Source organism: Rhamphochromis sp. 'chilingali' (assembly GCF_963969265.1).
Source record: "Rhamphochromis sp. 'chilingali' genome assembly, chromosome: 8".
Classification (NCBI taxonomy): Eukaryota; Metazoa; Chordata; class Actinopteri; order Cichliformes; family Cichlidae; genus Rhamphochromis; species Rhamphochromis sp. 'chilingali'.
The window spans coordinates 12,208,490-12,234,606 of NC_137935.1; the positions used below are offsets into that span (position 1 = coordinate 12,208,490).

Here is a 26,117-nt window from a genome sequence, read left to right on the forward strand (position 1 = left end):
TTGTAATGCAAATGCTAGCATATTGCTGAGACCTCCCAGAAAAGCAGCACTGGAGTTATTTCCCTGAACGAGACAGACATTACTCATGTTCAGGTAGCCAAGTTGGTGATAAGTAGGTTCAAAATAATACCAACAGCCAAGATGAACAACATGAAAGCTAGAGCCAAGCCTCTACGCAGAACCAGAGTCCTGAAAGAGAGCTCTCCTTCAGTTGTCCTCACTGTTGTTTCCACCTGAACATCCATCAGATCAATGGTGTCTGCTTGACCCACTGAGTTACCAGAGTCTTCTAGTTGGGTACCTGGACATAAATATATGCAAATGTTCCATGTTAGGGATCATGAAATTATAATTGTTATTCAAAATATTGTTCACAGTTTGGAAGTTTTCTATATTAATTGCTGTATAATCAATATCTAAAATCTCTGAATTGTTTTTTGTTTGTTAGTTTTTTTTATGGTTCTATCTGCTGATCCAACTGAGTGCTTTTTTAGTGTTGCCATAGATTGTGAAGTTAAAGATGTTAAAGGACATTTAAAAAAGATGAAGATCTTGGTTTCTGATTGTTTAGCAAATACCAATTTGCAGACAAAAATTTGGACTTTGAACATTTCATACTTTTAGACCATGCATGATTAAAAAAAAAGTAGTAAGGACACTTACTACATACAAACATATCAAAATGACAACAATAATAAAATAGCTATAAAATATGTTATAGACCTTTAAAAGTGTTAAATGTATTTACTTCTACATGTAGATTGTGCTTTTTTAGTTTACCCTGTCTACAGCAACTAAAGCATGACACTTTTAGGATTATTGTCAAAGATAAATTGTAAGTCACACCACTTGGTGAAGTGAAGGTAGGAAAAGATTTTAGCCTTTGTTTAATATTAAAGAAGTTACTGGTGACATAATGCTGTCCTAACCTTTCCGCACTCAACACATTTTATTGTGGCTTGAATATGACAAAGGTAGTTTGCACATACATATGGAGACATTGTTGCAATAATCAAACTAAAAACAACATAATTCATTTCTGGTGGCGCAGGATACATTTGTCGCAGGTTTTGCGACAAATTTGTCCTGCGTCATTTTTGGGTCCACAATGTGGTTATTGAAGATTTGGGGACACAACAGTCTGTAAAATCTTTTTGAATAATGTAGATACATAATTCAAATACACAAACAAGATTCATTAAATATTCTTCTAAAGGTATCTTTTAAACTCTGTATGTTCTACTTCCACACAGAACTGTTTTGTTTCTCGTGATGAACAGGATAAACACTTTTCAGCCAAATTAAATAATTTGTGAAAACTGTCCCTTACCTGTGTCTGTGGAGCTTACATGCACTCCTGCTCTGATCTGAGCCTGCAAGACGAATCAATGCGTGATCCTTTAATCATAAAGAGACAGCCGAAAACTACTGAAAATTAAATATTTATCCTTAAACACAAACCTCAACTGTGACATTTTTCCAGTTCATTCTGATTAGATAGAAAATCAGGAATAAGCATTGCAGGAACACACAGGTTAACAAGCCTGTCCACAGACCTGAGGAAAACAAAACATGTTTTTCTTTAAGAGGAGGAAGGAGATGTTGATGCTGTGGTAGAAATCAAATGAAAAAAAGAACTGTAGGGACAAAAAATAACATGGATACAAACAGCTGATGGTTGAAAACATCTCACCCATGATTCCTAATTTGGCTGCAAACATCAGTGACACTCCAATCGGAAAGCCAACACCATAATATCCCAAAATATTGCAAATAGCTCCAACTCTCTGTTGGCCTGCTCCTCTTATTATGCCACACACGGCAGCCTAGTGACGCAAAAAGGATAAAGACATGGTTAAGTACCCACAAACACATACTTTATGGGATGTTTCTGGGGTATGGCAGATACTCACAGATGTTGCATCGAGTAGAATGAAAGGAGCATAAAAAGATAGGACATCTGAAACCCTTTGCCTGATTTGTCTGAAAGAAGAGAGTCTAAATTTTTAAAGTGAGACTGGTGAGTTTGTAAACACATGTTTTTGTGTAATTTGAGCCTTGTGCAACATTATACAATTATGCTGTCTTAGGAACAGGAAATATGTAAATAATTATCAGCACAGCTGAGTGCAGCTACCATAAACCTTTGTGTCTACCCATATGGAAAAGATATATATAAATCTTATAAAGTTTGTATCTGTCTTGTGTGAAACTTGTATGAAAAGCATATAAGAGTGAAAACAGATATAAGATCCCTTGAAAAATTATATAATGAAACTTGTATGTTTTGGATACTTACTAAAACAATGTATGAAAGTAATGCGAAAGTGGCCACTTTCATGAGTAAATCATGTAAGCCTTATATGATTTACTCATGAAAGTGGCCACTTTCATGAGTAATCACATATAAGTTTTTACTATTTCTTTTCCGTATGGGTATTCAGTATAAGAGAGATTATGTAAGCGAAGGATGACAGTAACTTATGTAAGGGTAAAAGGTCGTTTATGAGGCCTGCTATCTCCCCTAGACTTGATACTGAAATTGCATGTGTAAGTGTAACCCATGCTGGTATTTCCTTTCTTTTTTCTTTTAAAGTAACAACTGCTGCAATTTATAAAACAAACAAAAAAAACATAAAATTATATACGCACTCATCATATGTAAAAACATAAGAGATGTGGTCCTTTAGGCTCCCGATGAGAGTTGACAAACATATAGACACTGACACTGCAGTAAAGACAGAAATATAATTAAAGATTTACCTTTTTCGGGAGCAACATGCCTTAACAGTCTTTTTCCTTATAGGATCGAAACCCTTTCTCGAGGGCACATCATAGGTAGGTAAAGAGAAGTGAAAATATTCACGCTTTCTGCTAACATTTATAATTACGGAGACTGTTTAAAATTTCTAAGCTACTTTTGTGCTTCCTTCTGGAGAGCAAAATTGGAATTATGCAACATTAAATTATGTAATTAATTACCTTTAATTGACTGTCTTTAAAATATTTTCAAATGAATATTAGACAAAAAACTAACAAAAAAAAACAAAACACACGGCAAAGAAATAAACATTGATGCATTCTGACCTGCACAGAACATTGACATCTTAGCAGACAGCTTGGCCTGCTCCGTTTCTCCACCTCCCAAAGCATTTCCAACTCTTACACTGCCCGCTATGCTGAAACCCAAAGGGAACTAAAAATAAAAAAGTTGTTACATTGGATGGATGTAAAATGAGAAAATTCTTTATGAATAAAGTTTTTTGGCAGTGCAGAGGGTTTGTTCACATCAAAAGGGCTCACCATGTATGCAACATTTGCCAGTTGATACACAACTGACTGAGCTCCAAGTTCCACTTCATTTATGAGACCTGTCAATGACAGACAGCGGATAGATTTCAGAGCTGCTTTTCTACAGTCAAAGGCATCCCAAAGTGGCCTGTGGCATTACCTGCTAGAAAGCCTCCAATTTCATATGTCCACCATTCAACACATAGCATGACCATGCCAGGGACAGCCAGGTGGATGTATGAGCCCCAGTCCTGGAGGCACTCTCGAGACCAACCTACGTAAGTGTTTATAAAGTAGATGTTAGCAATTCCAAATGTATATTTAAATTAAAGTGCATACAAAAGCAAAAGAAATAAAATACTTTAAAAATTCTCTCAAAACAAATAGTAGTCATATAATAAACCAATAAATCATTTGTCAACCTGCTTTTCTACCACATGATTTAAAGCAAATCTCAATACGCTAATTTCCAGTTCTATAGTGTGGGATTATAATATTATTTTATGCCATGTTAGACCCCTAATTAAAGATTGTGAATTATTATGTAGTTTTAGTTTGCATTATTCTCCTGAATTAGAAGAAGGTGATAACTATTGCATTTGTTAAACTGATTTGCATTACATTAGACTGCTGATTTATTGTGAATGAATGATATTGTTTTATGATGCATGATACTGCTGAGTTATAAGAAACGCTGTTCGCAGAAAGTCATCGCCTTATTTGTCTGATTAGAAGAGAACAGAACATACTGGAGTTTTCTGCCCCATCTCAGCAGGAGCAGATAAACGGGGAGCCAAGGTCGTAGCTTAGGCGCCGTGTGAGAGAAAGAATGTGAATGTTTAGGCTTTTATGATTAGGTGGGGGCCACTAGAGGCTATAAGAGGTTGATCAATGCTCCACCATTTTGAGATCTGATGCTGTCTGTTGGCGAACAGGGTTAGTTCAGTTTGGCTTGACTGTGGGGTACAGAGCATCCTGGAATAAGCTAGGAGTTAGAGTCTCCTTACTGTGTTGAACGGTATCTGCGCTTTTTTGGACACTGTTAAATTGAGTTAGGGACTTTAGAGATGAGGCCAGATACAGTTAGAGTCTGATACTGGTTAATTGATTACAAAAAAGTTGGACTTTCTTCGGTTGGACCCGTTAACTTAAATTTGTCAAAATTGTGTAGGTGCTAAAGCTGTCAGGCCTGAGAGTGATTGTAAATATAAGACGTCTTTGTAATATAAAATAACAGAGCTGTGTGAAATGAGGCTGTGTGTGACGTGCAGCTGCGGCGCTGCGAGCTATTTTTAGACGGTGTGTGAACATGCAACTGAGGTGGCTGCTGTGAAGCGCACAGAGGACTTTTGCTTCCTGTTTAGTGTGTTTTTGAGTTTTATAATTATGATTTGCAAACAATGATGCATGCCTGTAATTGAAACGCTGATTTTGCTGATTATAATATTACAAATAAGGTTTTGAATGACTAGGGTGAATGTTTGATGTTTGGCTGGGTTTTGATATAGAAAAGACAAATCGTGCATGATTTAGACTGGCACTTCAGTCGGCAGAGTAAGATTGTGTGATAAATACAGCTGTGATTTGTTTCAGTTTTATGGTGTGAAGCAGGATTTATAAGATTTTTAAGTGACTCTTGGTTCAGCTCAAGAATATAGGCAGTTACATTTGTTTTACTTTTAGTTTTATCATAATATAGGGTGTGATCAAGCATGAATTTTAGCACTAGAGGTGGTGTAGTAATTTCATTCTACTTAGATAAAAGGCATGCTTATTTTGGGGTCGTGCCAAATTAAAATTTTACATATAGGGGATCTTCTTTACATGAATTGCAGTGGTCACAGTGAGTACGAATAAATGACTAAATACAGTGAATTTTCTTGTCAGAAAAGAAATAGTAAGTGAATGTTTTAGTGTTTTAATACAGGTGGATTTCTCTCTGGAAACCTGAGTACAGCGGCAAAAGGGTTAAATTAACAGAATTGGGACGACAGACAGGCCAAGCTTTGGCTCAAAATTACAGCTTGACCTCACTTTGTCCCCACACGGAAAAGAAGCTTAAAGGACATCTTCTCCTCCAGTTATCGGTTACCATCGCTGGAAATTTTCAGGCAAGTTTTTGGCTGAATTGTTATTGGCACCATGTGTCCCTGAATCTCACAAGCAAGCTCTAACTCCTGGCTGTAGACATGGAATGCTGTTATTTAAGGTGGGAAATCACAATTTGGGAAACAAAATAAAAACACACACACAACCAGAGAAATGTATGAGAAAGGCACGTGTTAGAGAAATGCCTCGTTTGAGAAATAACCCACCTACAAACACACACACACGCAATGAAGAAACCTATATATATATATATATATATATATATATATATATATATATATATATATATATATATATATATACATACATACAGTGGGGCAAAAAAGTATTTAGTCAGCCACCGATTGTGCAAGTTCCCCCACTTAAAATGATGACAGAGGTCAGTAATTTGCACCAGAGGTACACTTCAACTGTGAGAGACAGAATGTGAAAAAAAAATCCATGAATTCACATGGTAGGATTTGTAAAGAATTTATTCGTAAATCAGGGTGGAAAATAACTATTTGGTCACCTCAAACATGGAAAATCTCTGGCTCTCACAGACCTGTAACGTCTTCTGTAAGAAGCTTTTCTGTCCCCCACTCGTTACCTGTATGAATGGCACCTGTTTGAACTCATCATCTGTATAAAAGACACCTGTCCACAGCCTCAAACAGACTCCAAACTCCGCCATGGCCAAGACCAAAGAGCTTTCAAAGGACACCAGGAAAAGTATTGTAGACCTGCACCAGACTGGGAAGAGTGAATCTACAATAGGCAAGCAGCTTGGTGTGAAAAAATCAACTGTGGGAGCAATCATCAGAAAATGGAAGACATACAAGACCACTGATAATCTCCCTCGATCTGGGGCTCCACGCAAGATCTCATCCCGTGGGGTCAAAATGATCATGAGCAAAGATCCCAGAACCACACGGGGGGACCTGGTGAATGACCTGCAGAGAGCTGGGACCAAAGTAACAAAGGTCACCATCAGTAACACACTACAACGGCAGGGAATCAAATCCCGCAGTGCCAGACGTGTTCCGCTGCTGAAGCCAGTGCATGTCCAGGCCCGTCTGAAGTTTGCCAGAGAGCACATGGATGATACAGCAGAGGATTGGGAGAATGTCATGTGGTCAGATGAAACCAAAGTAGAACTTTTTGGTATAAACTCAACTCGTCGTGTTTGGAGGAAGAAGAATACTGAGTTGCATCCCAAGAACACCATACCTACTGTGAAGCATGGGGGTGGAAACATCATGCTATGGGGCTGTTTTTCTGCCAAGGGGACAGGACGACTGATCCGTGTTAAGGACAGAATGAATGGGGCCATGTATCGTGAGATTTTGAGCCAAAACCTCCTTCCATCAGTGAGAACTTTGAAGATGAAACGAGGCTGGGTCTTCCAACATGACAATGATCCAAAACACACCGCCCGGGCAACAAAGGAGTGGCTCCGTAAGAAGCATTTGAAGGTCCTGGAGTGGCCTAGCCAGTCTCCAGACCTCAACCCCATAGAAAATCTGTGGCGGGAGTTGAAAGTCCGTGTTGCTCGGCGACAGCCCCAAAAGATCACTGCTCTGGAGAAGATCTGCATGGAGGAATGGGCCAAAATACCAGCTACTGTGTGTGCAAACCTGGTAAAGACCTATAGTAAACGTTTGACCTCTGTTATTGCCAACAAAGGTTATGTTACAAATTATTGAGTTGTATTTTTGTTATTGACCAAATACTTATTTTCCACCCTGATTTACGAATAAATTCTTTACAAATCCTACCATGTGGATTCATGGATTTTTTTTTCACATTCTGTCTCTCACAGTTGAAGTGTACCTCTGGTGCAAATTACTGACCTCTGTCATCATTTTAAGTGAGGGAACTTGCACAATCGGTGGCTGACTAAATACTTTTTTGCCCCACTGTACATACATACATACATACACACACACACACACACACACACACACACACACACACACACACACACACACACACACACACACACACACACACACACACACACACACACACATATATATAAATACAGAGACAATATAAATAAAATATACGAAGGGGATAAATAGAATAAAGAGGAATAAAAATAAAAATACAAGTGAATTGCACATTTCAAGTATTGAGTCTATATTGCACCGTTGCACCGTTGCACGGTTAATTGATGATTCTAAATTATCCATGAATGTAAGGGTAAATGGCTGTTTGTTTCTATCTGATAGACTGGTCGGCTGTCCGGGGTGTACCCTGCCTGGTAACCTATCACTTCAGGGTTATTTCCCAGCCCTGCTGCAACCAGGATAAAGATAGGAGGATGGTAGTTGTTGTAGACCCATTCAATTTTTATGGTAACCAGGATCTAGACTTTGTTGAACCGCGTGCAATATAAGACAACATGTAGTATTTAAGTGACCAAGTAGTATTTGGATAAAAGTTATTGAATAGTGTTGAAATAAACTGACAGAAGTGAAGGATTAAAATATTCCAGGAGCTCAACTTACTCCATCTGAACATGTTTCAATCGTGTTTTATGAACACAACATGCAGGTTTACTGAATATGAAAAGGTTGTGTTGATTTAACTCAGTTGTTTAAGTTTCTGCCAAAGCAAAACATTTGTGTGCAACCAGTGTCCACTATTGAATCAAGTAAATCCAGCATGTTTTGTTTCAGTGCAAAAAGGAGTTACGGTACCTGTATTCCTACACAATATTGTCCCGGGGGGGAGAAAAACTTTCTGGTGAAGTTTTGGTTGATTTTTGGGTTTTGCTTGACACTAGGTTGATTTTATCAGTGAGGTTTGGATTGTTTTCTTTCTCTAAGAGAGAGAAAGATGGTTTTATGCTTGGACATGTTTGCAATGGGCCCCAGTATTTGTTATTATATGAGTATTTTATTGGTTACGTTTGTTTTTGCTTTTGTTACAGTGCACTGAAATAAAAACATCTGAGAGGTGTGATCCACCGGTGGTGATATTTTGGTATTTTGTGAGTTCCTGATTTAACAAATCAGCTCTTTAATCCAGGCCTGAGAGATTGAACTTTAAAGCGCTATAAGATATTTTTACTGGAAACAGTCGCAAAGTATTTTTCTCCATGATTGTAATGGGCTCTGGAGAAATTCACTTATATGGGACATTGATCACATGAGAAGTCCTGAGCCTAAAAGGATTGCAGCGAGTCAATCCAGTCCAAAAAACAAGGAACTGTTTTCCTTTAAAATGATGACGTCATCTTGCTGGTGATGGAGGTTCGAATAGGTTGCTCGTGAGACTCCATTATCAGCAATATCTGGTATGAATGTGTGTGGATGTATGCATGTGACTGGACTGTGATGGACTGACGACTAAAAGTTTTAACTGACTTGATACTGAGACAAAAACGGTACCGACTTTAGGATTAGTAGATGTCCACAGACAATTCACCCAGCCTGTAAAAGAAGGGTGGATGTTTTGTCTTGCTTTGTTTTGTTTTTGCAAGAACAGAAGGATGACAGAGACTAAAGAGGGAGGCTGTAGCTTCACATAAGTGTGAACTGCATGTCAGGAAAAGTCGGGAGAAAGCGCCAGAGTCCAATTTGGGATTACTTTGAATATGACTGTGTTTTGGATAAAGCTAGTGTCTTGTAGTGGAAAGAGACAAATTATGAGGGACATTTATAAAGGGAAAAAACCTTAAAGTGCACTTGAAAAGCTCACACAAGAAGGCTAACCTAGCTTACCTTGAAAAGGTAAGGGAGCACACTCAACCCTCATCCCCAGAAAACAGAAGCTAACCCCAGGCAAGGCAGCGTGATGCATCCCGAGACAACAGGACGGGGATATCTACATAACTGTGTGAGTCAATTGCCTCCACAAAGTTTATCAATTCACTTGAACCAAAATTACGAACACCCGGTGCTGCAAGAGTTAATAGTCTCAATACCCACGGATAAGCACAAGAGCATGACTGATATGATGAAACTGGGATTTTGTTACACTTAATTATTGCAGACACAACTAAAACTAAACTGAAACTAATCAAAACTAAACTGAAACTAAGGACTTAAAAAAAATAAAAATAAAAACTAAACTAAACTAGCAAACAATTTGTAAAAACTAATTACATCGGATATAAAATTGAAAATCTGAAGTCAAAGCTAAATAATAATAAAAACTAATGAAAATTGCAAAACTATTAAAACCCTGGTCCAGACTAAGATGGCGTTGGACATCTTCAGGGCGGAAAAGGGTTGGTGTGACCAAGGTGTGGTTTGGCTTGTTGTATGTATATTTCAAGATCATATGGCTCTGGATGGACCAGTTACCAGGGCATGGAAGGAGGACAGACTCATTAAATGAGGAGAAGGATTTTTCTGGGATTGGAGATCCTCTGGGTGAGTGGTTGACTAAAAGCATGCATAAAATAAAAGCTATTTTTTGTTATTGATTGGTAATAGATTGATAATTGGCCACATTTGCAGCTGTATTGACTTGTTGTGGACGTAGTCTACTTCATGTTTAGGCACTCTAATTAACAGATTGAAAATAGTGACATTAAAGGAAGAGTATGCAGCGCCACCCTGTCAGACGCCAGTGACGGTGGGGCTCATTGATGAATCAGGTGAGCTGCATTCATGGCTGAATCAAAACTAAGTTTCCCCTGCTGTGGTCAGTGAGGGAAAAACAGAGGGAAATAAAATTGAAAGAGGCATTTATAAACGTTTATGTGTCAAGTTTATAAATGGGATAAAAAGGGGGTGTTTTACTGTTATTTCAGCATCAGCATTATTATTACATCAGAATCATATAACAAGCATTGCATTAAACATTTCTTGAAGCTTTTGACATTACATTAACATTTGTATTACGGTGATTGTTATAACCTCAGGTTAATCTTCTATTTACAGGTGTTGGGATAATCATATGATCTTTCATTGCAGGTGTAAACATGATCATTTTTATACATATTGCAGTCTGTTGCTCATTATAGAGTTGTGCTCAAGTTAATAAGGGTTAAAAGCTACAGTCAACGCGATGTTTGGCTGATCTATGGACTGGAGTGACTTCGAGCATAGAAGGCCGCACGCGCTTACATAACACTGATATCATGTTATTCTTTGTGATCTTTTATTCAGTTATATCTTTTGCTAAGTTTTAAGTAGTGGCAGTTAATTAAACGACATTCATTTAATCTTACATACCTGATTCAGAGCATTACACACAGATCAACTTAACAATCTGCAAAACCTTGTAGTTGCAATGTTGTGTCTCCATAAGGGACAGTTGGCTCCAGGAGATAAGTGGGAGTCAGTGCCTGTCCTCGAGAAGGAGAGAATGTTCCTTTGCTGTGTCAAAAGTAGTCAACAAGTTCATATTCAAGTGAAGTTCATATTAATGCAGGTTTTGTTTCCTGGCAATTCTGCAGACGCAGGCTCTGGGCGGAGCCAGGAGTTGAACAGATCTAACATGACAATTAAATTGGTTTCATTCCCTGGCACAGGATGACAGGACCGGAGCAACGATACTGGATAGGAGAAAGTCTGATACTTTCTGAGATATGAGTTCACTAACCTTTTCTTTTAATTTTCTAGCTCCGTTGATTTGACACATGGGAATGTGTCAAAAAAAAGGGGGGGGGTTGAGTTTTAACATCAAACAAGGGTTATATGAACATTTTTATGACTTCATTTGTGTTTTTGATAACTTAGGTGTGGTAAAGCTTAAGCTAATAGTGACCCAAGAGGTTTCCAGACTTTTTTTAGAGAATCAGTGAGAAGCATAAATCATTATTTCCATGTTTAAGCATTCAGTTCAGTTCAGTTCAGTTCATTTTTATTTCAAACATTTCAAACATGTGCCTTCACAATCATTACAAAATATCATTCCATTATTTGTTTGAAAAGGAGTAGGCTGAAGTATTTACTTATTTGTCCCTACCCCCTCAAGTTTTACCTCTCATTCATTTAATTTTTTTTTTGTCTTAAATTAAACAAACAACATATGAAACATATAAACATATGAAGTAAAACAAAACATAACATACATAAATCAAAAACAAGAAATTAGCAAGCCCCACCACAGTATAGTTTCTTTCATATGAAAAATACAGAATGTGTATATTTGCAGATACACAAGTTATGGAAAAACAACAAAACAAAACAAAAAAACAAAAAAACAACCAAAAAAGAACCGCAACACCATTACCAGCAACATTACCATCCTGGGTTAACCCCGTTTTCTTCATTCTTATACTTATTTAAAATTAGGTTTTTATATTTTACTTTAAACTGTTTTATGTTTTGACTGTCTTTTATTTCTTCTGTTAGACTGTTCCATAATTTAACTCCTGCAATTGAGATTGACATAGTTCTTAAAGTGGTTCTAGCACTTTGTATTTTTAAATTCCATTTCCCTCTTAAGTTATACCCACCTTCTCTTTCTATGAACAATTTACAGATTTCTTTGGGAAGCAATTTATTTCTGACTTTATACATTATTTGCGCTGTTTTAAGCTTCACCAAGTCTTGGAATTTGATAGCTTGCATTTTGACAAAGAGTGCATTTGTATGGTCCCTGTACCCTACATTATTTATTAATCTAATGGCCCTTTTCTGTATTATAGTTATTGTTTGTGTGTTACTTTTGTATGTGTTTCCCCAGACCTCTACACAGTAGCTCATATATGGCAGTAGTAAAGCACAGTATAAAATGTGCAGTGCTTTCTGATCCAACATATGCTTTGCTTTTCCCAGGACGGCAATGCCCCGTGCCAATTTCCCCCGAACATAAGTAATGTGTGGCTTCCAACAGAGCTTGTGGTCAATGATCACCCCAAGAAATTTTATTTCATTTACTCTTTCTAAATATACATTGTCAACACATATTTCTACTTCGATGTTTTTCTTTTGGTTTCCAAACAACATAAATTTGGTTTTATCGAGATTCAATGATAATTTATTTATATCAAACCACTTCTTTAATATCGTTAATTCCTGTGTGATCATTTCCAAAACCTGTGGCAATTCCCCACCTGCACACAGTATATTTGTGTCATCTGCAAATATTACAAACTTTAAAATCTCCGATACTCTGCAGATATCATTTAAGTACATAATAAACATTTTTGGACCCAGTACTGAACCTTGAGGTACTCCACAAGCTATATCCATCAAATTAGATTTATATTCATTTATTTGTACATATTGTTGCCTATTCCCTACATAGCTTTTTAGCCATTCCAAAACCACTCCCCTAAACCCGTACTTTTCCAGTTTTTTTAATAGAATTTCATGATTAACAGTATCAAACGCCTTCTTTAGATCTAAGAAAACTCCGAGCGCATACCTCTTATTATCCATACATTCCGTTATCTTTTCCATTAAATCTATCAGTGCCAAAGCTGTTGATCTGTTGCTTCTGAACCCATACTGACTATCTGTCATTAATTCATATTTTTCCACAAAACTATCAAATCTTTTTATGAAGAGTTTTTCCAGTATCTTAGAGAACTGGGAGAGTATTGACACTGGTCTATAGTTTGTAAAATGATGTCTTTCACCGGTTTTGTAAATGGGAATAACTTTAGCAACTTTCATTTTTTGTGGAAAAACTCCTTTTTGAAACGACAAGTTGAATATATATTTTAATGGTTTTACGATACCATCAATAACTGTCTTTACCGTTACCATATCAATATCATTCCAGTCTGTACTGGTTTTGTTCTTAAGTCCTCTAACCATGTCATAAATCTCTTTCTCTTCCACTGCTCTTAAAAACATTGAGCTACTATTCCTTTCAATATTTTCACCAGTGTCCCTTTCTATTCCATCAACCTTTATTTCTTCTGCCAGTTTTGGCCCTATGTTTACGAAGAATTCATTAAAGCCATTTACTATCTCTTCCATGTTATTAATACTTCTTGTCCCTTCTATAAAGTACCCAGGGTAATCATTATTCCTTGATTCATTTTTGATTATTCTGTTTAATACATTCCATATATCTCTTGTGTTATCTTTATTGTGTTCTAACCTTTTAATGTAATACTCTCTTTTACAGGATCTCATTATATTAGTTAATTTATTTTTGTAAGTTTTATACTTCATTTCAGTTTCTATTGTTCTCTTTTTTATGAATTCTCGATATAAGGTATTCTTTTTTTTGCTGGCATTAATCATTGAAATGAACTGAATAGCGTTTAGATGATAAAATGCCTGTGTTCATGAGAAGCTGAGTACCACACTGGAGAGGAAACCGCGGGACAGTAGGCGGAAGGAAACACATGATTTTTGGGGGGGCAAATGTTAGGATTAAAAATGGCTAATTTGTTTTTGATGTCTTTTGTTAAAATGAGTGGTTTTAATAGTTTTCGTACACACCTTGCAAATGAGTTTGCAATGAGTTGTGACTGTAAATACCCATGAGTTGGCACTCGGTCTTTGGAAGGTCATAAGCTTCGTTCGGTGTGATGGTCCGGACTGATATATTGCAGGTATTGACTTTGAGTGCAGAGGGCTAAATGCAAACACGCTTACACACACAGAGGATATGATTAGAATAAGTCCCTGGGACATTCTGAATATTCTAAACCAATTCTGAATCACCAGAAGATCAGTAGATAACAACATTAGATTATTAGAGCTAGGAAGAGAGGTGTTTTGGTTTTCTGTCTCCTACAGAGAAAGGAACAGACACCAGACGAGGTCACAGATATACGAGGATCCTTCGCAGCAGAGACAGACACGGTGACTGCCGAGACACCAACTGGGTTCCAGTGTCATGGCGTTTGGGCTCCGATTAGTCACCTCAAAAGGATGGATCCCATAAACACAGCAATAACCATGAAGGGGTTGGTGGAAATCCAGGAACACCAGACCAACGAGGTTCGAGAGGCTCTTGGGCAAGAGGGGGACATGTTCCTGTTCCTTTTTCTGGGGGACACAGTTGTGACCCGAGGATACACAGATCGTTGTTTGAAATTGGGGCAGAATAATCCCCTGATCTGTGCAACGACTGAAGGGTTGTCTAACCCCTGAGGTTGAAGAAAGAAGAGCAGAGGATCACCCAACTGGAAGACACTGGTGGCTGCAGCAATAAAATAAAGGCTAAAAGCTCCTCGGACAGAGGTTCTAGTCTGAGTACGTCTGAAGGGTGTGAGGTAGCACCAAAATGAAGCTGTGGGAGAACTGGGGAGTGTCATCTGTACCTGCTATTGTTGTAATAATAGTTTTTCTTGCATCTGAACTGCGCAAACTCAGAGGTCATCTCACGTATGGTTCGCCCAACAGGGGGACAAAGGGCCTCAGGGGTGAGAAGAAATGAACCCGGCCACACTGGATTACAGGGTGTAGGTAAGCTCTCTATTCTAAAGAGCTCAACATGGGGAGTGTGAGATTATAATATTATTTTATGCCATGTTAGACCCCTAATTAAAGATTGTGAATTATTATGTAGTTTTAGTTTGCATTATTCTCCTGAATTAGAAGAAGGTGATAACTATTGCATTTGTTAAACTGATTTGCATTACATTAGACTGCTGATTTATTGTGAATGAATGATATTGTTTTATGATGCATGATACTGCTGAGTTATAAGAAATACTGTTCGCAGAAAGTCATCGCCTTATTTGTCTGATTAGAAGAGAACAGAACATACTGGAGTTTTCTGCCCCATCTCAGCAGGAGCAGATAAACGGGGAGCCAAGGTCGTAGCTTAGGCGCCGTGTGAGAGAAAGCATGTGAATGTTTAGGCTTTTAGGATAAGGTGGGGGCACCAGAGGCTATAAGAGTTTGATCAATGCTCCACCATTTTGAGATCTGATGCTGTCTGCGTACGGTGTCCATCTCCCACGTGTGTGATCATTAAAATCATCGTTTGACTCAACCCGGCCGGACCAGTGTTGTTATTTCGGTTTTTCCTCTTGTATCAATCCCCAATATTTGAATCTGTAACAATAGTTTTACCCTTTGTCATAGTACTGGGTGCGGTGACCCAGTGTTTGTGTTTTTCTGGTTTACGTTATATTCTCTGATTTGTCATTTTTCATGGTTTTGGTTCTCTCTATTGTTTTCTGCTTATGTTATATTTATAGTCCCTGGTCTTTAGGTTTCTGTCCCTGTGCCCTTCCTGTGCTCCATGTTCCCTCTGTTGTTTCAGTGTAAAGTCCGTGTCTTTGTGAATGTCTCTTGTTTCCTGTTTTACTTTAACGTCTCGCGTCCTATGCTAGTGTTTTCAGTTTTGCTTCCTTCCCGTCTCGTCATGTATGATTACTCCCAGCTGTGCTCTCCTTCTGCGTTTCATTCCCTTGTTATTCCTCTGTGTATTTAAACCCTGTGTTTTTCTCTGTCTGGTGTTACCCCATGTGCTGTGTGGTTCTTCTGTGAGCCTGGATTTCTTTGTCCTTAGTCTCTAGTTTCCCCGTGTTTAGTTCTTAGTTTCCAGTTTCCATGTTCAAGTTTTGGTTTTCACAAATTTATTTTATGAAGTGTTTTATCTCAGCGCAACAAAACTGCCTTCCTTTGTTCATCCCGTCGTTCGAGTCCTGCGTTTGGATCCTCATCCTGCCTGCCACAGCAGTAAACATGACACCCTTGGACTTGTGTGCTTATGTGGCTTTGCTTAAATTTTTAATCGTCTCCGCCTTTTTTTTTTTTTGCTCCCTTTAGGTGTTCTCATCTCTCAGTCTGTTGCTTTGGATTTTTTCATTTTGAAAAACAAGCCATTTTAGCTCCTCTCGCTGTAAGGACAACTTTGTTCTGATTTGCTGCTTAGATTAAAACAGCGGATGGTTTGGATCACCATATTTACACCCAGGCTGTATGAAAGAAATCACTTATCTTTAGCATCATAATCTAAGAGTTGAAAAGTTGAGCATTTAGAGCAGTCTGAAGTCTGGGCTTTGCTTACAGGGATTACCTAGTCTTTCAAAGTAGCCCTGTGTAATGTGAGCACTCACCAATGTCACAGTATAATAACAGAAAATAAAGTAAAATAAAACAGGTCCACTTAAAGGGAAAATAAACATGAACTTGTTATAACTCTGCTCATTTTGTTTGCAACCTGGTTGTAGGTTTTTGTTTTTTATTGCTTCTTAAATGCTTGATTCGTCAGTTCAGTCCAACTTCAGCTTCGACCTTCGGACTTTTATCTGGTGATCTGTTGACCTCATCCACCTAACCCTTCCATTAAAAGTCACTACATCCAGCTGTCATCATGACAATAGTTAAAATAATAGTCTTTCTCAGACATGTTTATGTTTTCTTTAAACGCTTCTAACAAGTTGTTCATTTTGTAATTGTGTAAAAACAACTTATATTTTATATAGTTAAAGGTTTCTGTTAGTTGTTAATCATTGTTAAACTCATTTGGGTTTCTCTTAATATTAAAAATAACCAGTATCCAGTGTATATGCAGTACTCACCTCCCCAAGTGGCCTTATGAAGTCCTTTCCATATGATATAAGCAAAGAGGATTCCAGCCATTAAGAACTCAGAAATGGCATTGGCTATTGCAGAACCTCTGTAAAGATTATTTCAATGTGTCGTGTTGGTTATACAGTATGTGATGATGTCAGCTGATACCACTAAAGACGATATTAACGAAGTCATGTGCAATCCAATAAAACAAACTCACGCAACTCCAAGGTTTAACGGGAAGAGGACGATGTAGTTGATGAGTGCATTTAGAAGATTGACAACAAAGCCTGTGATGACCTGTGGCCATATAATGCCCTAAAACAGAAATGCAACAAGTTTATTTTAATTAGGAAATGGCGAAATGACAGGCCAGATAGACTGGGTAAAATAAGTATTGAACACGTCACCAATTTACTAAGTAAATATATTTGTAAAGCTGCTATTGCCATGAAATTCTCACTATATGTCAGCAACAACCCATCCAATCAACAAACGCAAAGAAATCAAACCATAGATGTCCATGCGTTCGGTTTTAAGTAACAATGAGAAATGACACAGGGAAAAACTACTGAACACATGAAGAAAGGGAGGTTTAAAAAGGCATGGACAGTCATGACACCAGCTGAAATCAACCCTGTCACTTCTGGTTCAGTCCCAACTAATTGCTTATAAGTAGTATCTCATTTCCAAGGTGTCACACAAGAATCATCTCATGATGGGTAAAGCTAATGGACTCTCTCGAGCCCCTCCCAACCTTATTGTTGCAAATCATATTGATTGCGCTGGTTACAGCAGAATTTCTGAACTACTGACGTTTCCGATGAGCACTGTTGGGGCCATAATCTGGAAGAGGAAAGAACAAAATTTTTACCATGAACAGGTGCTAGCCGCAGGATTTCAGACAGAGGAGTGAAAAGAATTATCAGAAGAGTTGTCTAAGAGCCAAGCACCACTTGTGGAGAGCTACAGAAAGACCTTTAATCAACTGGTACAACTATTTCAAATCAATAAGTAATGCACTCAACCACCATGCCCTGTATGCATGCTTACCACATACAGGGAGTGCAGAATTATTAGGCAAATGAGTATTTTGTCCACATCATCCTCTTCATGCATGTTGTCTTACTCCAAGCTGTATAGGCTCAAAAGCCTACTACCAATTAAGCATATTAGGTGATGTGCATCTCTGTAATGAGAAGGGGTGTGGTCTAATGACATCAACACCCTATATCAGGTGTGCATAATTATTAGGCAATGTCCTTTCCTTTGGCAAAATGGGTCAAAAGAAGGACTTGACAGGCTCAGAAAAGTAAAAAACAGTGAGATATCTTGCAGAGGGATGCAGCAGTCTCAAAATTGCAAAGCTTCTGAAGCGTGATCATCGAACAATCAAGCGTTTCATTCAAAATAGTCAACAGGGTCGCAAGAAGCGTGTGGAAAAACCAAGGCGCAAAATAACTGCCCATGAACTGAGAAAAGTCAAGCGTGCAGCTGCCAAGATGCCACTTGCCACCAGTTTGGCCATATTTCAGAGCTGCAACATCACTGGAGTGCCCAAAAGCACAAGGTGTGCAATACTCAGAGACATGGCCAAGGTAAGAAAGGCTGAAAGACGACCACCACTGAACAAGACACACAAGCTGAAACGTCAAGACTGGGCCAAGAAATATCTCAAGACTGGTTTTTCTAAGGTTTTATGGACTGATGAAATGAGAGTGAGTCTTGATGGGCCAGATGGATGGGCCCGTGGCTGGATTGGTAAAGGGCAGAGAGCTCCAGTCCGACTCAGCAAGATGGAGGTGGAGTACTGGTTTGGGCTGGTATCATCAAAGATGAGCTTGTGGGACCTTTTCGGGTTGAGGATGGAGTCAAGCTCAACTCCCAGTCCTACTGCCAGTTTCTGGAAGACACCTTCTTCAAGCAGTGGTACAGGAAGAAGTCTGCATCCTTCAAGAAAAACATGATTTTCATGCAGGACAATGCTCCATCACACGCGTCCAAGTACTCCACAGCGTGGCTGGCAAGAAGGGGTATAAAAGAAGAAAAACTAATGACATGGCCTCCTTGTTCACCTGATCTGAACCCCATTGAGAACCTGTGGTCCATCATCAAATGTGAGATTTACAAGGAGGGAAAACAGTACACCTCTCTGAACAGTGTCTGGGAGGCTGTGGTTGCTGCTGCACGCAATGTTGATGGTGAACAGATCAAAACACTGACAGAATCCATGGATGGCAGGCTTTTGAGTGTCCTTGCAAAGAAAGGTGGCTATATTGGTCGCTGATTTGTTTTTGTTTTGTTTTTGAATGTCAGAAATGTATATTTGTGAATGTGGAGATGTTATATTGGTTTCACTGGTAAAAATAAATAATTGAAATGGGTATATTTGTTTTTTGTTAAGTTGCCTAATAATTATGCACAGTAATAGTCACCTGCACACACAGATATCCCCCTAAAATAGCTAAAACTAAAAACTACTTCCACAAACATTCAGCTTTGATATTAATGAGTTTTTTGGGTTCATTGAGAACATGGTTGTTGTTCAATAATAACATTATTCCTCAAAAATACAACTTGCCTAATAATTCTGCACTCCCTGTATTGCTGAAGAAACAGCATGTTGAAGCATGTTTAAAGTTTGCTGAACAACATTTAGACAACCTGCGTTCATACTTTTATCCTGTGTCAAAAGCTCACCTTTGGAAAGATTTTACTTAAAAAATTGGTGATGTGTTCAATACTTATTTTACCCGCTGTACATGACATCATTACAGTTTTCCACCAACAGACAAAAGGATGATTAAATATCTGACTGATTTCCTGTAATCAAAAACAGCAGTTCGCAGTGTTTGTCAAGTAAAGTGAATCATAGTTTTATTGACATGAAAGGGCTCAAAGAGCTCTGATCTCCTTGCTATCTGTATGTGGACACCATCAATCATTAAACATTGTAGCCAGTAGGACTGGAGTCTCACTTACAGACACATATTGTATATTCAATCCACTCTATCATTTTGCGGATAAAAGAAGAACACAATCTGTATACCCTGCGATCCAAACTGTATTATTCAAAATAATCATGGAGATATTTACCTGGTTTTGCAGATATCTTGTTTCTAATGAGTACATGAATGCAGCCTGTGGCACACAGAAACACACACACACCAAAAAAATAAAAACAGAAAGAAAAGAACAACATAGTCTGAGTTGCAATTATTTGAAACATTTTATTCTAATGTGATTAGACTGGGACTCGTCCTGTTTGGTAGTGACAGCTTGTTACATCATCAAATACACCTGTACAAGGGGGAAAATAAGTAGAGCTATGCTGTACTAGGTAAGTTAACCAACTAAGTAAGTGTCCAGCAGAGACTTTATAGACTCATTGATTTCTACTTAAAATAACGCGATCACTACCCACTTAAAAAACAGGGTTGAATTTATCTAGCTGACTAGTTAGCCCACTTTGGAAAAGATTTTACTGTGGGGATATTTGATTTCTGTGTCTGGGATTAGCAAGGCCTCCTTTTTGTAGGTGTATTTTTATTTGGAAGAGTGACTCTAAATCTATCTTAAAACATTAATAAAAGGGACATGCAAGGAACAATCAGGTCAGCCTCCAAGGAGATGCATGTCACCCTCTTCCTCTCTCCCACTTAGATGACTTTCCACTTGGTTCAATTTTGTGGCTTTTGTGTTGCACACACACATGCACACTTAGCCTTAGACATACTTACAGGAAGTGCGGGCATAAAGATCTTCACATACATCTGACACAACCTTGAAAGAGAGAGAGACTGATTTTATCCCATCAAAATGAACACACATTTTAAAATTCAAGAAAGCATTAGCGGATTGTGGCGGCTGACCTTGCCACCTCTGGTTCTTGTCTGACAGCCAGCAGAATCGGCTCTGTGTTAATAAGGATGGCCCAGCAGGGGAAGCAGGCCAGGAGCAAAATGAGGATGGCCCGCTGCAGAATAACTCCAATTTTCAGCAGGTTATGGCTTCCAAAGGTCTAAAAGCACAGAACAGTTTAGTCTGCCATTACTATTGTTAAGCACCGATGATAAATTATTTGTGATGGATCAAAGATTCGCACCTGAGAAACCAGAGTATCACATGCTGATGCCAAACCACTACCAATAGATATACCTGTAACATTAATAACCTGGAAATACATTAGAAAACATTGGTGGATTGGATGTCACTTTTCTATTGGTTTAATGACTTAATAAAAGGTGAGTGTTTGAATTTCACTTACTGCAATGGCCAGAGACACTCCTGCCAGCTCTGTCTTCCCCAGATGGCCACAAAATATTGTACTTACAAGGCTCAAGGAAAAATTCATGAGCTGGGATATCATCTGATAAGGAAATTCGAAATTAATTAAAAGTTGCCAGGGCAACAAAAACAGCTATTAAAAACTAGTAATTTACAGCGTAAGCGGCCAATTTGTTCTGTACGATATATACCATACCATACCATACCATACCACCTTTATTTATAAAGCACTTTAACATAAAACCAGAGTTCACAAAGTGCTGTACATGCTAATAGCATAAGTGAAGAAAATTAAAATGAGATAAGATAAAATAAATAACTAAAAAACTAAAATAAATTGAAACATGTTAAAACAAATTGAGTCAACCCCTCTAATCAATGCCAAAGGCTTCAGCGAATAAATATGTTTTAAGAAGACTTTTAAATTCCGAGAGAGAAGAGGCCTGCCTAACATGCAAGGGTAGATCATTCCACAACTTTGGAGCAACTACAGCAAAAGCACGATCACCTTTAAATTTATACTTAGTTTTCGGTACCTTAAGGAGCTGCTGATTGGCGGACCTAAGGGAACGGGCAGGTGTAAATGGTTGTAGTAGCTCCGAGAGGTAGGGGGGGCCCAGGCCATTAAGAGATTTAAAAGCAAATAAGAGAATTTTAAAAACAATCCTAAAATGTACAGGTAGCCAGTGGAGTGAAATTAAAATTGGGGTAATGTGCTCAAACTTTTTTGTTCCAGTTAAAAGACATGCTGCAGCATTTTGCACAACCTGCAGGCGCCTAATGGACGCATCACTAACCCCAAAATAAAGTGCGTTACAATAATTCAGCCTAGAAGTAACAAAGGCATGGATTACTGTCTCAAAATGCTGTTTCGATAAGATAGGCTTTATTTTGGCTAATTCCCTCAAATGAAAAAAGCTAGATCTTACAACAGCTCTGACCTGGCTTTCAAGTTTAAGATTTGCCTCTATTTTAACTCCCAGATTAGTGATGACTGGTTTAACATACTGTGCCAGTGAACCAAGATCTATAGTAGTGGCCTCAGAAGCGCCACCAAAAACCATCACTTCTGTTTTCTGTTCATTAAAATGTAAAAAGTTCAAAGCCATCCAGGCCCTTATTTCATCAAGGCATCTGAGCAGCGGGTCTACTGAGAAGCCATTTATCTTTTTAAGTGGGAAATAAATCTGGGAGTCATCGGCATAGCAGTGGAAAGAAATCCCATGTTTCCTGAAAATAGACCCAAGGGGTAGGAGATATAGAGAGAAAAGAAGCGGGCTTAAAACTGAACCCTGTGGGACCCCACATTGAAGAGAAGCAGCAGAGGATACAAACTCCCCTAGTTTCAGAGAGAAAGTTCGCTCTGCCAAATAGGATCTGAGCCACTGCAGTGCGGTACTCCGCATACCCACCAACTGCTCTAAACGGGAAATTAAAATATTATGATCCACTGTATCAAAAGCAGCAGTTAAATCTAACAGCACAATAATAACACAGTCACCTGAGTCATTTGCCAAAAACACATCATTAAAAACTCTTAAAAGGGCAGATTCGGTACTATCTAAAGCTTTAAAACCAAATTGGAAAACTTCTAAAATACCGTGTTCTTCTAGGAAGGACATTAATTGCTTGTAAACTACCTTTTCAAGAATCTTTGAGATAAAAGGCAGTTTGGAAATAGGTCTGTAATTTGCAATAATATCAGGATCAAGAGCAGGTTTCTTGAGTAGAGGCTGAATCACTGCATGTTTGAGATTGACAGGTACAACACCAGAGGACAGACTACAATTTACAATGGGTTGTACAGCTGATGCTATAGTGAGAAAAACCTCTTTGAAAAATCGAGGAGGGAGAGCATCATAAGGGGAACCTGAGGGCTTCATGTGAGCAACCAACTCCTGCAGGCAGAGCAAGGAAACTGGCTCGAACCTGTCAAAGACAGCAGAACTAGGGACAGGGGTAGAAGGGTCGAGAACGGACTGGGAAGTCTGCGCTTTGACAGATAGCACTTTATCAATAAAAAAGTGTAGGAAGTTTTCACAAATTTCCTGAGAAGACTCGACACCAGCAGTCTGTGGAGCATGAAGGACCATGTCAATAGTCTTGAATAAGACATGAGGCTTACGACAGTTTGCCTGAATAATATCAGCAAAATGTTTCCTCTTAGCATCTTTTACAGTTTTCTGGTAAGAATTCCAGTAATCTTGTAACATTTGGTATGACACCTGAAGTTGATCCTTCTTCCATTTACGTTCAGCTCTCCTACACTTTCTTCTGGCAGCCCGGGTGTCTTCATTCAGCCAGGGTTCAGATTTGGCTTTTACTTGCCTAAGCTTAAAGGGGGCCACTGAATCTAAAGCAGTTTGGCAGACAGAGTAAAACCACGTACTCAGCTCTTCTGTATCATTGCATATGAAATCAGGAAGGCCGCCGTTCTGATTAAAAACAATAGAGAACTGTCCAGCAGAGGAAGGGTTAAAAAATACGACAGCTCCTAGCAGCAACAGGAGGAAGATTAACTTTGGTACAAGGAAGGAAAACCTCAAACAGGACAGGCCTATGGTCTGACCATACAACATCACAAACCTCTAAGTTAGAGACAGGTAAATTGTGAGTTAAAAGAAGATCCAACGTTTGCCCATATTTTTGTGTAGGCACAGACACAGGTTGCACAAGATCAAAAGAGTCAATAAGATTTAAAAAGTCCTTTGCCATTGGCTTGTCAGGGCAGCACACATGAATATTGAAGTCCCCAATAATAAGGACATGATCATATTTGGGCATAATTTCAGCCAACAGATCAGAAAAGTCATTTAAGAAGTTCTTATTGTATTTTGGGGGTCTGTAAACCACAGCACAGAGCACTGAGTGAGAGCGACCTAGCTCAAACATGCTCAGTTCAAAGCTACTAGGTGAGGTTGATAATGGCAGTGGTTTACATTTATACTGCTTCTTAAAAACAACCGCTAGTCCTCCTCCTCTGCCTGATATTCGAGGAGAGTTTAAAAAGCAGCAGTCATCAGGTAAGAGATCTGTGAAAGCGCTGGCCCTCAACCATGTCTCAGTTATACAGAGGAAATCCAGTCCTTGGGTCATAAATAAATCCCTTAAAATAAAAGTTTTATTACTCAGCGATCTAGTGTTCACCAATCCAAACCTGGTGGAGGTCAGCGTGTTCGGTATTTATATTTATATATATCGGTATTAATCAATGACTGTAGAAAACAGTCAAAATCTTGGTATTAATCCACGTAATCAAATGCCAATGTATTATTTTAAGTTTTTATTTTTTATTATACTGATTACTGACCACCGTCTATTTAAATACAGGGTACTTACCACTGGTACTGAAAGTTTTGACAGCTCTTTTATTTCGCTCTTGTAACCAACAGGAACCAGCGTGCGGATTCTCTTTAATATAAAACATTCCCTCCATGAGGAAATAGGTGCGCTCTCTGCCCCGGTATCCATGTTTCCGTGGGGAGGGGGAAAATGTCTTTCTGTATTGACCGCTGTATTTATGCTGCTGTTGAACTTGAACCTCTTCCGGTGAGTCAATGATCTCTGTCAGTGTTTAGCATTAATGATGAAAGTGGTTGAAAGTTTGCTTTATGAGCCGCGTGAGAGGAGCTCACGTCAAGCGCTTCCCGTAAAGTCAGCTGGTCTTGACGTCGAAAAATGAATTGGGAACTGCTTTGACCACACGTTTTGTGAGCCTTCAAAGGCTGTCCACGTGTTTATGAATCGTGTGGATTGCACCACAATGGTCCCCCCCCCCCACACACACACACACACACACACACAAACACACACAAACATACTAATGATGGCTGGAGAAGAGAGTTTGGCTCTGTTGGTACTAAGCTAGTTTAGCATAACGGCGCATATCTTGCGCTCTGACAATCAGGATAAGCGGTCACAAAGAGGGTCTCCCGTGCGCGTTTACATGAAGGCGCTGGTTATCAGTATCTGGGCAGTCTAAGAGTAGCGTTTTACAGATCAGATCCCTTTAAGTGCCATCTACACGTCATCACAGACATTATTAGATGATGATAAAAGTTGATTAAACATCTATAAAGAACATAAGAACTCATAACAGCAAAATCCAACACTGTTACATGCAGTTAATGATGCGTAAAATCGCCGAGTGCTGCTGTTCATTTCTAGGCTGTACATTAGAGCTTTAACACTTTAACCTGGATCCATTAAAATGTACTGTCCCAATAAGAGAGACGCTTGAGTTTGTCACAGATCAAAGTGAAACGTTTGACTGATTTAACAGGTATTCTTGACGTGTATTCTGTGTTTCCAACAATTACTTTGTAGCAAATTGGAATAAAGTAGAACAACATTTTACATATTTTGTGCATCGCCAAATGAATGCACGCACATACTCGTCAAAATTGGATTAAGGGTTTGAGAGTAAAGTTTCAATATAAAAACAGAATTCAAGCACAGGCTTATTCTATATCAAATTTGATATGCAGTCCTGTATCCTGTTGTAGGACCATATTTTAATGCTTCTAGGACAGTAAAACTGCTGTGCAATTATTTGCTGCCAACAGACAAAAATAAAGGCATGTAATAATTTATATTTATTGCTGATGCTACAAAGTTACACAAAAACTTTAGACTTGACTGAAAATATTTAGATCCTCCTACTCCCCAGGGATGGGATGCTACTTTAGAATAATTGGTTAGTGGATGGTGATTTCATATTCCATCCATGATTTTACCCCCGCCCCCCCTCCCCAAAAAGGTCATTTTGAATTTGATGGCAGCAAAATGTCTCAGAGAACTGGGATAAGGCTGTGTTTACCACTGTGTAGCATCCCCTCTTCTTATAAACGTCAGGGAGCTGAGGAGACCAACTGTTGTGCCTTTTGGAAAGAAACATTGTCCCATTCTCGTTTGACACAGGACTCTTCAGTTCGGTGTCTTCTTTGTTGTATTTTTCGTTTCATGATGCCTCAAATATTTATAGATGCAATATGTGGCTTAGTACTGCCTTGTTCAAATATGCAAGGTCTGAAGCCTGAAAAAGGTCATCCC

The 26,117-nt window shown here is 38.6% G+C and overlaps 1 protein-coding gene across 1 annotated transcript; it reads right to left on the reverse strand.

The window, feature by feature from the left end:
- Positions 1–88: 88 nt before the first annotated feature.
- On the reverse strand, positions 89–24,536 carry LOC308400631 (multidrug and toxin extrusion protein 1-like; the record flags this gene model as incomplete). The annotated part of the gene is made up of 17 exons (XM_080888459.1): positions 89–301; positions 1,331–1,373; positions 1,462–1,556; positions 1,670–1,826; positions 1,914–1,983; positions 2,653–2,728; positions 3,088–3,196; positions 3,304–3,371; positions 3,452–3,565; positions 16,787–16,884; positions 16,999–17,096; positions 19,875–19,919; positions 20,519–20,569; positions 20,659–20,799; positions 20,884–20,952; positions 21,046–21,147; positions 24,405–24,536. The coding sequence occupies 17 exons, from the start codon at positions 24,534–24,536 to the stop codon at positions 90–92; spliced, it is 1,680 nt and encodes a 559-aa protein (XP_080744585.1). The 3' UTR covers position 89.
- Between the last annotated feature and the right edge of the window lie 1,581 nt (positions 24,537–26,117).